This window comes from Podarcis erhardii (genome assembly GCF_964252035.2).
Source record: "Podarcis erhardii genome assembly, chromosome: 12".
In the NCBI taxonomy this organism is placed as follows: domain Eukaryota; kingdom Metazoa; phylum Chordata; class Lepidosauria; order Squamata; family Lacertidae; genus Podarcis; species Podarcis erhardii.
Window position 1 is genome coordinate 42,237,092 of NC_138513.1, and position 14,396 is coordinate 42,251,487.

The 14,396-nt window shown below is 44.6% G+C and overlaps 2 protein-coding genes across 6 annotated transcripts in view; one reads left to right on the plus strand and one right to left on the minus strand.

Annotated features, from left to right (window-relative positions):
- SLC25A38 (solute carrier family 25 member 38) lies at positions 1-12,797 on the minus strand. 4 transcript variants are annotated; one of them, XM_081834851.1, is made up of 7 exons: positions 12,705-12,797; positions 7,381-7,502; positions 6,561-6,645; positions 5,657-5,836; positions 5,341-5,509; positions 3,922-4,088; positions 1-1,261 (listed from the first exon to the last, which is right to left on the minus strand). In XM_081834851.1, exons 2-7 carry the CDS (start codon positions 7,500-7,502, stop codon positions 1,139-1,141), a joined length of 846 nt encoding a protein of 281 aa, XP_081690977.1. In that variant the 5' UTR covers positions 12,705-12,797; the 3' UTR covers positions 1-1,138. The 4 variants fall into 4 exon arrangements, with proteins under 4 accessions (XP_081690977.1, XP_081690976.1, XP_081690978.1 ...); XM_081834850.1 differs by lacking the exon at positions 12,705-12,797 and adding an exon at positions 11,780-11,918; XM_081834852.1 differs by lacking the exon at positions 12,705-12,797 and adding an exon at positions 11,742-11,764.
- Positions 12,180-14,396, plus strand: part of LOC309326255 (CX3C chemokine receptor 1-like) — a 23,456-nt gene continuing 21,239 nt past the window's right edge. The window contains exon 1 of one of the 2 annotated variants that reach the window (XM_081834842.1): positions 12,180-12,347. The gene's annotated coding sequence lies outside the window, so the exon portion shown is untranslated. The remainder of the gene's footprint in view (positions 12,348-14,396) is intronic. The other variant, XM_081834841.1, reaches the window with a different exon arrangement.

Below are 14,396 nucleotides of genomic sequence, written 5' to 3' on the forward strand. Positions count from 1 at the left end.
CCCAGTTTGCTTTTCACCCACTCTAATTTATTCACACAAAAGACAAGTGCAGCATGGCCTCCGATGCTGATCGCTGGAGCAAGGAGTGCAAAGAAGGGGGAAAGTCAGGCAATACTCAGCTAGGAGAAAGCTAAATAACAGCAAGATAGGACAGTCCCCCTTGCTGAAGGCAGCTGGACTAACAGCAACATTTAAACAGATAGCTTAAGAGGGATTTGTCCCAGCATCTGACTCCTGAGTTGTGCCTTAAGTAGATTTGTTCTTCCACTGTTTCGTGCACACAGAGGAAGACTGAAGAGACACAGGAGTGCTTAATGGCAACCATTTAAACTCACTGACTACAGGGTTTGGCACACTAAAGCAATCCCACAAGGCAAGGATGGGGAACCTGTATCCTTCCATTAGTACTACCATCAGCCTCAGCCCACACTGGTAATAAATAGTCAGGTTTGTTTTTTCTGGTAATAGTTGATGATGGGATATGTAGTCCAACAAACAGCTAGAAGGCTACAGGCTCCCTGCCCTTATTATAAGGAATGCTGAATTTCTGCGTCCCACTGTTGCTTTCCAGCAATGGCACTGTTTGTTCTTTCTTACCAACTGCGCCAGACAAGCTCTGAAACAGACACGCTTCCTGCCGCCTCTCCTCTTTACCCTGTTTTTGTTGGGCGTACAAGCAGAACGCATTACTCAAGAGGAGAGCAGGCAGGAGAGTCAGCACACAATTTAGGAGTCACCGGTTTGGGATGCTAGGTTCAGCCACCCCAACACCGCTTTCTTGAGAGTCTTTCCTGTGTTCTCTTCGGAAGCAGTTCAGGCTGAAGAGGACTTCTGGAAAAGGGTTCTGGTGAAGAAGGTGAGCCTTAGCAGCACGCCTGACACATGCACCCGACACCAAGATGTGCTCTCGTATGTCAGGTATGGCAAAGTCTCCCTGGAATGCTCTTCCCGTCATGACCAAAGCAATATTTTGCTCCCCTCTGTCTCACTTATAAAAGCCTGGTCCACAGGCTTGGACGGCATTTCCCCACAAACGGGTGCAAGTCACCTCCCATATGGCTCAGACCACCAGTTTCACAAAGCAACTGCAGCGAGTGGAAGAACTGGATTAGGCCGCTTTGTCTCCGGCAGAACTCACTCAGGATTTTAAGCCCATTTTAGACATCATCTGTTCATAGACAGTCCATGCCATGGCCGCCATCAGTGTTCGTCGCAAAGCTCTTGGGACGGCACCTCGGAAAAAGCCTATTAATCCGTAATCCTGTAGGAGGAGAAAGAAGCAGGTGTCATTGTTACTTTTAAGCATGCAAACCCTTCAGCAAGGCACATTAATGTCGCAGCAAATGTTCACCAAGTTTGATTTTCAGTTAGAAATTAAAGATTAGGGTGGTTAAAGGATTTTCTAAGAAAAAAACCCCAAACCTGAATGGTCAACGTTTTCCAAAGCTGTCACAGCTGCTATCATTTCTCTTATCTGCTTCTGCATCAGGTTTTTATTCTGTCTAGAGACTCTCCCTCTTTGTAAAAAAACCCAGAAGCTTTCCTTTTGGGAATTATAGGGACAGAACTACCCAAACTGTATAGAAATTTATTAATGTATGTAACTACAGTGGCAAGAATGTTACTTGCCCAAAAATGGAAAGAAGAAGTGGTCCCAGCAAAAGGAGAATGGATACAAAAACTTATGGAATACACAGAAATGGGAAAACTTACCAGAAAAATAAGAAATCCAGATAACAAAGTTTTTATAAAAGAATGGAAATGGTTTAGTGAGTATTTACAAATAAATTGTAAAGAGATAAGAACATTGGCAGGATTACTGTAATAACCTGCAGAGGAGGAAGAAAGTCAAGTTTTGAAATGTCAAAATGATTATAAAATTATTGAAATATATAAAATTGAAAATCATAAAATAATAATAATAATAATAATAATAATAATAATAATAATAATAATAATGAGACACTCCCTCTGTTACCTATGGGTTTAGCATTAGCTAGGCAAGGATCATGGAATGAAAATTATCACATGGTACTAGGGGTTAACAACGCTCCACATTCCTTTCCCTGGGTTTCTTACTAAAGCTGGATGAAAGAAATCTGGGGGTGCTCAAACTGTTTCAGAAGCATGTTTAAAGGAAATCCAGGTTTCTGAAATGGAGTTGTGTACATTTTCGTCAGGGTTAAGAATGGTCAATATTATTATTATTATTATTAGGAGCAAAACAGCAGCCGGTAGGCCCGGTCTTTATTCAAACGACTGTTGCAACAGGACTTCCACCCACCCCATAGAAGAAGCAGGAAGAAGACAGAATGGTCAATATAATTATGACCCTGGCCAGGCAGGTGAGAAGGAAAGAAGGAAAATCATGTGTGCATTCATTAAGCAGGTAGTCCTTTGAGCCAACCCTATGTCTTGCTCTTGTTCCCTTAACCTAGATAGCAGTGTGTCTGCACCATAACATCAGAGTCTCAAGTAAGGTATTCTCATGTTGTAGGATGATAAGCAAAACATATACCAAATGCTTACAAAAAAAGGGGGCAAGCATTTGCCTTATGGACACAACAATGCTTAGGCACAAATGCTGATGAAGGAACTTGACAGATTCTCTCACTTGCGAAGACAAAAACATTTTGGATGGGTCCAGCTGATCAGCATAGAAACCTAACAAAAGAAACTGTTCAATAGCTACTTTATGAACAATGCTAGGAATTATTCAACAGGATATACTTGTGCATCTAGACCCAAGTGCATCATTCGGTGATACCTTAGCTTAATGAAATATTTCTAAACTAAATAAATTTCTTGGGAAGGGTTGTGTTATCTTTCTCCTTTTTAATTGTGTGTCCAAAGGACAAAGATATGGTTTACAACCATTTGTTCCCAGAGCAGAGCTAGCCCAGAATTGCTTCGGTCTGAAAGCAAGCCAAGAGTGATAAAAACCCCTGAAAGTAGCACATCCAGATCCTATAATTTAGCTAGTTCATGAAATTATATCTGTCATCAAAGTACGCTCTGCCAGTTTAAGAGCCAAAGTACTCTTTCAGACCTGGTACAGTCGTACTTCGGAAGTCAAACGGAATTCCATTCCAGAAGTTCATTTGACTTCCAAAACGTTCAGAAACCAAGGTGCGGCTTCCAATTGGCTGTAGGAAGCTCCTGCAGCCAATCAGAAGCCGTGCCAGATGTTCGGGTTCCAAAGAACATTCGCAAACTGCAACACCAATTTCCAGGTTTGCGGCATTCGGGAGCCAAAACGTACGAGTGCCAAGACGTTCAATTTCCAAGGTACAACTGTACTGTAGTGGGCAATCTCTCTACATGTAGGAAGATGTCAGGGAAGGTCTATGCATACACAAAACAACACTCTCACAATTTTGCAACACCGAAACAAAGTTGTAAAGTCAGAACAACGTATGCTAAGTCCAAAAGGTTGATGTGCAGTGATTCTATACTGAATTTGTAAAATTCAGTATAGTTTTGGAGGGGAGAGTGAGGAGATAGCAAGCCTAGAGAATGGGTCACAATGTGTGAATAGGGTTTGCATGTAGAAGTTCCCAGTTTCAGTACATAAATGATACTGAGCTCTAGGTCCAATGGTCAGATATAGTGGTATAATGCACCTTTCTGTGAAGAGAGTTGCTCACATCACTGAACACTCACTTGCAGTTTTTGGGGGCTACAGATAAGAACAAGCTGCGGTGCCAAAGTCCTATTCAAGCTCAAGCTGCGTTTCTGAGCATCTGTTATTATTCTGCCTTTTCCCCCTAACAGGGACTCAAGGAGGCTTACAGATAAAAATAAGAACAGCCAATGACGCCAGTCTACTCCTGCCTCAAACATAGCTGGAAAGCCTTCAACGCCTTAGAAAAAAATAACAGTATAAAAATGTGATTAGTTAATGAGCAAACTCAACCTTACCCTGAAGATGAAGGCAATGGCTTGGCGCATCCGCAGGTGTTTGTCGGATGACACCTGCACGTGGGTTTTGATGACATCAGCAGGCTGAGTTGCCAGCGATGCCAGAATCCCTGCAACAGTCCCACAGCCAAAGTTCACTAAAGGGGAGAGTGCTGGGTCCACTTGGTCTGGAAAAGAACGAGCGAAAAACCATTTCACAATTAGCTTTCGGCAGGAGAAAAGAAGGATTACAAAGTCTTACGCCAAATCTTTCTTAATCATCTTAAAACCTCAGTAACAGCCACTTATTCCACCTAAAAAGTACTTGGTTAAAAGAAGATTTCAGCTTACTTAAGCAACTTGTCACATTTGCCTAACTGTTCCTCCACTTAAATCGAGCCTCATTTTACATCCAGAGCTGCTTGCTCCATCTTCTTTATCCTATCTTTAAAATTATCCCAAAACTAGCTAGTCCCCTTACCCAAATTTGCCTATTCCTCCCAAACCTTGCCACGTGCTTTGCCCTATTCTGAGCAAGTTTTTACTCAAAGCAAACCCACTGAAATAAATGAACCTAACATAGTCCTGTTCATTAAATGTAGCTGACTACTGTCCTTATGACTTTCTAGTTTGATTTCCCTGCAATATGCTTTCAAACTGGCTCTGACATTTCGAACAAGTACTAACCAGCGTTGAGCGTTTGTCACGGTCCTATTAGAACATACAAATAAATAGAGTAAGAGGGGTCTGCCAAGCCAGCTCCAATGGCATTCAACTTCATTGTGGCTTCATCCCATTGCTGACTCAGAATGTGCTCTGCTGTAACTTCCTGGACTTTACAGTGTTCAGTGCTAATCTGGCACTGCTAGGTAGCTGACTAAACAGATTACTCAGCAGATTACATCATGGTGTTTCCCCCCTGCATAGTAAGGCCACAATTCTATTATGCAACAGACTTTTTTTCCTTTTAAGTAAACATGCTTAAAACAGGGTTGCAAAGAGACCAGGCATAGAATAGACTATAGGCAAAGGACTATGTTTAAAAGGAGTGTTTTAGAAGCAGCATCCACCATGACAAAATTTCAATCACAGAAACAACCATGCATAGAAATATTCTTCACTAATTATCAGGTGACAAGATGACACATCTCCAAAACTCTGCCAACTCTCTCGAGTGCAGCAATTTGCAGTTATGTACACCAACAATGACTGGTGCATAGCAAATATTCTCCAAGCAAAATTACATTAATACAAATATTGAAATGTGGCCTGTCAACCCACCATTCAGTCACGCAGCTCATTCTCTGGCCAACCAGGTGAATAAATACTTCAATGGCTCATCCTGATCCTGTTGGAAAAGCCTGATGTAACATAGCTAAACCCTGCAATTTAAATTCCGGGAACAGGAAGCTGTGAGGACAACATTACAACCACCCTTACCATACGGTGCTATCTTTTTGGTTTGCATGTAGAACATCAAGTAAATGCCAGAAAAGGGCGCATCACGCAGGAGTGTTGCAGTCAAACCGCTAAACAAGCCCTGGACACTTTCAGACCGATAGATGCTCCTCAGGGCTCCACAAATGCTTTCATAGCCGTACCTTCCACACTGCAAACCAAACACAAAAGTAAAATTGAACACCTAACAATGAAAGTGTCCTCGGGCTGTATAGTTGAAGGGCAGCATTTGACCTATACGAACCGGTTGAGGGACTAGTACAGCCATTTTTTTAAAAAAAAAAGTTACAAAACTCACCTCGTACCGTGTTTTCACTACAGTGATAGGCAACATGCAAACCACAGCTACAGTACGCGAGGTTCCACCCAGCAAAACAGACTCCAGAGCTGTAGGAGAACGATCCAGCAGAAAATGCTGTTTTATCATATATAAGGTGCTGAAGTAAATCCCTACTCCTGGGATGCATCTTGCAAAGGACTGTGAAGAGATGAAAGGGCAACAGTGGGGAGAGAGAAAATATTTAGTGCTAAGACCACAACAGAAATTCTATTGCATATTTACCATGTTTTTCACTCCATAAGATGCACTTTTTCCTCCTAAAAAGTAAGGGGGAATGTCTGTGCGTCTTATGGAGCGAATGTGTGGTCAATCGCTGGCTCCCTTTCCGGCCCCACCTCCTTGCCCAGGCCTCCATTGTTGAATGTTCTGCAGACGGAGGCTGTTTCCACAGTGACATGTGACTGGCTGATTAGTTTATCTGTCTGGAAACTGTAGAAACGGCTCCCTTTCCTTTCCTAAAGAAGCTGCAGAACTGTGAGTTGAACCCCATAAAAACAGGATTTGTTTCCTTTGCAAAAGAAGCTGCACAACTTTGAGCTGATCTTCAAAAAACGGGGATTTCCCCCTTTCCTCCTCTAAAAACTAGGTGCGTCTTATGGTCAGGTGCATCTTATGGAGCGAAAAATACAGCATTTCTTTTCAAGCTACATGGCCAGCTCCCCATTCAAGACACCGTAAACACGAGGCTACATTTTCTACAATCTTAGACCTACTCAGAGCAGAGCCATGGAGATTAATGGAACTAAGTAGTCATGTTCACTTATGTCTGTTAATAGGGTGTTCGTCTCACAAGGAGACAAATGAGGTTAACTCCAACGAATCCAAAAGAAAAGAAAAACACTGTTTTATTTAGGCAACTTACCGGAGAAACACCCTTCCACAGCCCCAGTATACTTTCTGTGCGAACCACCTTAAAGAACAGAGTTACCATGCCAACACGGCCTGATCTGCAAGGAAAACCCAATCGGAGGTTAAAAACAAGCACACATAATCACAACAGTCTGTTGATAGGTAACACACTGCAAAATAATCCTTTTCTCCTTCCGTTGGCCAAAGCCCTCCAGAGATGAGCAGGTATACCAAGCCATTCCTGCTTCTCTGAACAAGTTATTCGATGTCCATTTAATACACAAAGAGGTTGGAATCCTGCCATTCTTCTCTGTTGACCACTAACATATTAGTTTACAGTAAAACTACATGAAAAGGCCAATACACTACTTTGGCATTTCAGTTCATGGTATCTAGAGTACTTGCTGTTTCAGTGGGAATGGCTTTTCGGGGCTTCCAGTAAAAATTATCCATGCTTTTTAAGACAGTTCTAGCTAGATCAGTCACTCAAAACAGGACTGGCTCAGACATACGATCGGGATGATTTTTTGAGTTTGGAAACCTCATTGTAAGCCAGGGTGATTGCACACAGTCACAGCCCATAATCATAATTACTAATTATTAATCATCCTGGCTATCTACTGACTGAGACCACCATATAAATGCATTTATTAGATTAAAAACTGAGGCTGAAATATGCTCTTTCCCCTCATGGTCTTGCAATACCTATTGGAAGACCTTTCCTACTTCATTTGCCAAACACTTTTCACCCTCTTCTGTTCTCATTCTGTCTCTATTTCAAACCTCCAACACCAAGGGCATAAGCGTCTCTTCTTGAAATATCAAATGCTTACCCATTGGCAGATGGCTGTAGGGTCTGCAGGCGGGTTTTAAGCAGGTCTAGAGGCTGGAATAGGAGGGTAGAGCAGGTCCCACTGATGGAGCCACAAACAAAGGCTTTCAGCACAGGGTGCATCTTCAAAGGAAAACAGTGCAATGTTAAAAGAAAAAGCCTTTAAATGAGACACATTATCCCCACCAAAGACATAATATATATATATTAATGCTCAATTCAGGATTTGTTTTCATAAATGGTATTGGTCAAAATGCTCAACTAGTTGCAATTTAACGCCAATGTCCTGCAATGCCTCTCACATGTTTAAGCCCGTTGGAAGTCTTGTGACAACTGTGCATGATTTCAACTAGTTATAGAAATGTAAGGGACCTCAAAGGCAACCTAGCCCAACCCCGTCAGTGCAGAAAATCCACAGCTACAGCATCCCTCATGCCAATACTTATCAATCTCACCGAAAAAGTGTCTACCACATTCCAAAGCTATCTTTTCCACTGTCAAACTGCTAATACTACCAGAAAGTTGTTCCTCGTGTCTTGAGGAATGTGTTACTTTGCAGTAAATCTCTCAAGAGAATATTTATATGGGTGTCTTCAGTTATACGTCACCATCCTTAAATGAGCATCTCGGGAATCTCATGTAAAACCTCACAAAATATCATACACATAATGTACCTTCCGAATACATTAGTCTGTTACATTGCGTTTTCGGTACACGGACACTGCAATCTTATGCTGCATGTAATGAGGCTTACTCCTAGATAAGCACAGCTTAAAATCCCAATGAAAAACATAATTATTAAATTATAATATTATGAATTAATGCTGTCATCACGAACCAGCCACTCAAATACTCAAGAACGCAAACCCATGGGATTTTCGATCTATAAATTAACCTGCGCTAGGATAATGGCAGTGATTTATCTAGGTATTATTGTGGCTTCAAACACCCTTACTAGGGATTCGTCCCACTGAAGAGAGTGACTTCACTTCCAAAAAGGATGTATAGAATTGTGCTGTTAGTTACAAGTGAAAAACTGCTTTTGACAGGCTCGTGCCTTAAATCTCATCAATTTCAATTTCAGATATTTAAGGGGGTCCTTTGGGACTTCAGAAGTGCTTGTCATTGACAGGAACATGGCTAGGAAATCAAGATTTCCACTGCAAATTCAAGCCTGGAAACAATCAGATCTTCAGCCGCGCTTCTCACAAAATACTGACCATTCTCAGTATTGAGAAATCAGTCAATGGAAGATCACGGAACGTTCCAGACCTAACCCATCCAACAGCAGTGGCATTTCTGAGAATATAGTGACATTGGCTTTGAAATAAGACCACTTGTCTGCGAGTAAGCAGCAGCTGAACAACTGATGGCCAGCAACAGACTATTAGTTGACTCTCCAACTGACTTAAAAGCATAAGAACATAAGAAGTGTTCTGCTGGATCAGATTAAAGCCTGTTCCTTCAAACTTCCTGGCCAGCTACATGCCTACAAGAAGTCCGCAAGCAAGGCCTTCTCGGTGGTTGCTCCCAGACTTTGGCGCTCCCTCCCTAGCAAGGTTAGGCAGGATCCTTCATTGTTGTCCTTCTGCTGGTAAGTGAAAACCTTCATATTCCAGCAGGCTTTGAGGAACTGACCGCTTTTAATGAGAGGGCTGGTGCTATGCCGTTTTTATTATTACCTGTTTTTAATACACACACAGTTTTAATTCTATTAATGTTTAATTGTTTGTTAATGATTTCTCCCCCCCCCCCATGTTTTTTGCTGTTCTTATTTTATTCATAAGCTGCTTTGTGTCCCTGTCAAGGCAAAAGGCAGGGTATAAATCAACAGAATGATAATAATAAAAATAATAATATGAACATAACAACACTCCCCAGCAACCATTATTCAGAGGCTAATCCTAAAAGTAGTACATAACCCCTCCATAAAGCAGTCAGTAGAGCACGGGGCTCTTAATCTCAGGGTGGCAGATTCATTGGGCAAAAGATCCCCGCCTTACAAGGGGGTTGGACTAGATGACCCTTGGGGGTCCCTTCCAACTCTACCATTCTACGCTACCCTAAGGAGGAGCCACAGAAAGCCTGTGTCGTCCATGCGCTTGCCTAGCGCCTCCTTTTCCATGCCCTTTCCTCAACGCACAACACGAGGCTGCAAATTCCCAACTTGGTGGTTCTCTTCTATATTTTAATTTTAATGTTGTACAGTATTTTAACCTTGTTTTTAAAGCTGTATTTCAATCAATTGTTTTTATATTTGGTGTTAGCCACCCTGAGCCCATTCTTGGCTGGGGAGGGCGGGGTATAAATAAAATTTATTGTTGTTGTTGTTGTTGTTGTTATTTTGGGTTTCATTCTCTGCTTCGTGGACTGCCTCAAGATCTTTGAACCAAGGGGCGGTATACAAATTCAATAAATTAAAAAATGAAGAAAGGCTTCACTCCAAAGTCCCAGCCAGCCAGCTAGAGACCAAAAGCTGTCTCCCACTACCCCATATACCGACCCCCCTCCAATCCCTACCCCACGTCCCTATATCCCCACTCCCTATACCCCTTACCCTCCTACACCCCCAGGTTTGCAAGTTTAATAATAATATTAATAATAGTAATAATAATTTATTATTTATACCCTGACCATCTGGCTGGGTTTCCCCAGCCACTCTGGGCAGCTTCCAACAGAATATTAAAATACCATAGTCTATTAAATATTAAAAGCTTCCCTAAACAGGGCTGCCTTCAGATGTCTTCTAAAAGTCTGGTGGTTATTTTTCTCTTTGACATCTGATGGGAGGGCGTTCCACAGGGCGGGCGCCACTACCGAGAAGGCCCTCTGCCTGGTTCCCTGTAACTTGGCTTCTCGCAGCGAGGGAACCGCCAGAAGGCCCTCGGTGCTGGACCTCAGGGTACCGGCAGAACGATGCGGGTGGAGACGCTCCTTCAGATATACTGGACCGAGGCTGTTTAGGGCTTTAAAGGGCAGCACCAACACTTTGAATTGTGCTCGGAAATGTACTGGGAGCCAATGTAGGTCTTTCAAAACTGGTGTTATGTGGTTTAATAAATAACAATGGAGAAAGGCTCATGTCCCAAATCCCACCTCCCCTCAGCCAGAGATCAGAAGGGTCCCCCACCCCCCCATACACCCTAACCCCTTCCAACCCCTACCCCACCCCCTATACACGCTACCCTCCTATACCTCCAGGTTTACAGGTTTAATAAATAACAGTGAAGAAAGGCTCCTGTCTCGAGTCCCACCTCCCCCCAGCCAGAGACCAAAAGGGTCCCCCACCCCCCATACACCCCTCCAACCCCTCCTCAGGTATACAAGTTTAATAAATAACGATGAAGAAGGGCTCTTGTCCCCCCACTCACCCAGCCAGAGACCAGAAGCGGGTCCCCACCACTCCATACACCCCACCCCCTTCCAACCCCTACCCCACAACCCTATACCCCCACCCCCTTCCCCCCCTACCCTCCTACACCCCCAGGTATACAAGTTTAGTAAATAACAGTGAAAAAAGGCTCCTGTCCCGAGTCCCACCTCCCCCCAGCCAGAGACCAGAAGGGTCCCCCACCACCCCATACACCCCACCCCCCTCCAACCCCTACCCCCTACCCCACGCCCCTATACCCCACCCCCTTTCCCCCCCTACCCTCCTACACCCCCAGGTATACAAGTTTAGTAAATAACAGTGAAAAAAGGCTCCTGTCCCAAGACCCACCTCCCCTCAGCCAGAGACCAGAAGGGTCCCCCACCACCCCATACACCCCACCCCCTCCAACCCCTACCCCCTACCCCACGCCCCTATACCCCACCCCCTTTCCCCCCCTACCCTCCTACACCCCCAGGTATACAAGTTTAGTAAATAACAGTGAAAAAAGGCTCCTGTCCCAAGTCCCACCTCCCCCCAGCCAGAGACCAGAAGGGTCCCCCACCACCCCACCCCCCTCCAACCCCTACCCCACGCCCCTATACCCCACCCCCTTTCCCCCCCTACCCTCCTACACCCCCAGGTATACAAGTTTAGTAAATAACAGTGAAAAAAGGCTCCTGTCCCAAGTCCCACCTCCCCCCAGCCAGAGACCAGAAGGGTCCCCCACCCCCCATACACCCCTCCCCAGGTATACAAGTTTAATAAATAACGATGAAGAAGGGCTCTTGTCCCGAGTCCCACCCACCCAGCCCGAGACCAGCAGCGGGCCCCCTCCCACCCAAGCTGTGAGGGGCTGCCACTCTGCCCGGGCTTCCTCGGGAGCAAGCCGAACCACCACCCGGCAGAGGCGCCCGGCCCCCTTATTGCGGGGGGCGGGATGCCGGCCAGCCCAAGCCAGGCCACCCCTTTCCCCACATCCAGCCCCTCACCCCGTTTGAGTAAGGGGCGCCCCCACCCCCCCACTGACCGCCATGACCTCTCGGGCCCCCGGCCAACTTCTCCTCAGCTCCGCCTCGGGCCCCGCAGCCGAGGGCATCCCACGCAGCTCGCCGCCGGGGCCCAGCCGCGCCGACGCCTCCGACGCCCGGCCAATCCGAGGCGAGGGGAGGAGCCTGGCCACGGGAAGGGAGGAGGGGCGGAGCTTCGCCTGACGCCCCGCCCCCAAGGCCAAAGGACCGCGCGCCGAAGAGCGGAGAGCGCGGCGGAGGCTTGGAAGGGGGAACCCCCGGGGTCATCTAGTCCAACCCCGCGCGCAGGACAAGCGGCTAAAGCGTCGCCTGGCACACGGGCGCCCAGCCTCGAAGCAGAGGAAGGAGGGTTTGCAGCCGGCAGCCCCCCTGCAAAAAAGAAAAGAAAAGAAAAAGGGTGAAGGAAGGAGGGTTTGCAGCCAGCAGCGCGCGGCTGCCTTTTTAAAACTCACTTTATAGAATCCTAGAATCGGAACTTCAGAATTGGAAAGGATCCCGAGGGTCACCGAGCCCAACCTTTTGTGGGAACCCAATTTTGGCACTGGGAACAAATCCCCAGGCTGATGAGTGCCTATAACCACATACATACATAACCACACTTTCTCTTAATTCTAAATGTATTTCTGCACCCTTTTAAAAATCATAATAATCGCACAGATTATACTTATTTTTATATGTAATCTCCCCAATAAAAGTATTTGGTGGTGTTTATTTTCTTGACACGTGCTTTATATAAATAAATTCTATTTCTAGGTGCCAAGCTGGTTTCCACGAACATCGCAACTCCGCAGACAAAATGTATCTGGGGTTTTAATCCCTTTCCAGCACTGCCGAGGCTCGGTGGGAAATTTATAACGGTGTTTTATTTAAATACTGTACCTATGATGAGCAGCCCGATCTTAGGAACCGGCCCAGTTTTCTTACCACTGAAGAGTTCCGCCTTGTTTCCTGCTTCGCGTTTGCCTGGAACAGGGCAGCTAGTTCATTTAAGACTCTAACGGCAGATGCTGGTGGAATTGAACCTAAAGATTACTAAGGATCCTGGAATTGAACCTAAAAATTACAAAGGATCTAGGAATTGAACCTAAACATTATTAAGGATCCTAGAATTAAAGCTAAAAATGATTGAGGATCCAGGAATTAAACGTAAAAATTACTAAGATCTGGAATTAAACCTAACAATTGCTAAGGATACTGAACTCAAACAAAAAAAAAGGGATCTTGGCCGTTTTCAGCTCCCCTCTGTCAATTCTGCTTCTATACAGTATATGCTATTTACGTTTTGGGTCGCCAGATCTTGTCAGACTGCAACTCCCATCATCCCAAGCACGTCGCATGGAGATGACGAAAGAGCCCGGTTACAGAAAGGAAGCCGGGTGGTTAGCTCATCACCGCGGAGGTAGGAAAAAGTGTAGAGTCGCGCATCATAGGTTGAATTTGAGCTAGTTTTCATAGATGAAAGCACATTATAAAAGCTTAGGAAAAACAATTGGCTTTGGGAAAGGACTTGGAGCCTAATTCTGGTACTGAAAAGAAATCCCCAGGCTGCACACGAGTTTAGCCTCTTTCCCAGGCTAAACATACCCCACTCCTTCAACCATTCCTCATAAGGCTTGGTTTCCAGACCTGACCCTTGATCATCTTGGTTGCCCTCTTCCATAATGCTGCTGTGTGTTTTTAAATCTGTTTTTGGTTGATCCTTAATTCTTATTTCTTTTAATTAAATAGTTGTTTTAAAATGCTTTTACTGATAATTTTATTCTTTTTTTTTTCTTTTCTTTTTCTTTGCAAAGCACAGAGATGTGGATTTAAAAATTAAGCAGTGCAGGCAACCTGCCATTAACGTTACGTTTTGAGGCACCACACGCATCAATGAAATTGCGTGTATTTGAAACACCGTTGGGAAAGCCTGCCAACCCTCTGTTCTGCCCCCCCTCCCCCCTCCCCCCCTCTGGATGATGTTTTTGACATTTATCAGTCACTTGCGAGTTATGTGCTTGTCCACAGTTGCACACATATTGAACACGTGTTCACGGGTAATTGGCTAGATATAAATGTTATGAAATAAAAGAATAAATAAACTGCAAGCTGTAGTCTGCTGTCTGTGAAATAAATAATTATTGCTCCCTTTAAAAGGGAGGACTGGACCCTCGGAGAGAGCACTTTTGTGGAGGCTCTGCACTGTTCGGGAAATAACAGAGACCACACCAGGACTGACGAAAAAAGCATAGTCTGATCTTTATTTTTAAGAACAAAAACTGTTGCAACAGAGTTCTGGCTCACGTAAGAAGAAGGAGTGAGAACCTGGAACAAAAAAACTGCTTTTACTTATATACCTTTTCATTCTCACACAGATCAATGGCACAGAGAAATGACAGAAATGGCGAGAGAATTTACACAGTAAGTAGGATGTTATAAGACATGGGTAAGCAAACTAAGGCCCGGGGACTGGATCCAGCCCAACTGCCTTCTAAATCCGGCCCTGTTATGTACTGAGTTGAATAGGATCCAAACTGCAGCAGTCTGATTGGTCCTAGAACAATAGGCTCCAAAAGGCAGCAGTCTGATTGGTCCTAGAACAATAGGATTCAGAATGCAGCAGTCTGATTGGTCCTA

Excerpts from the sequence above, each read along its gene's own strand:
- SLC25A38 (XM_081834850.1), bottom strand. The coding sequence starts at position 11,848 with ATGCCCTCGGCTGCGGGGCCCGAGGCGGAGCTGAGGAGAAGTTGGCCG. Across the intron at positions 6,646-7,380 it reads CTACAGCCATCTGCCAATGG|ATCAGGCCGTGTTGGCATGG; the intron begins GTAAGCATTTGA and ends TTTTCCTTGCAG. Across the intron at positions 4,089-5,340 it reads CAAAAAGATAGCACCGTATG|ACCAAGTGGACCCAGCACTC; the intron begins GTAAGGGTGGTT and ends GTTCTTTTCCAG.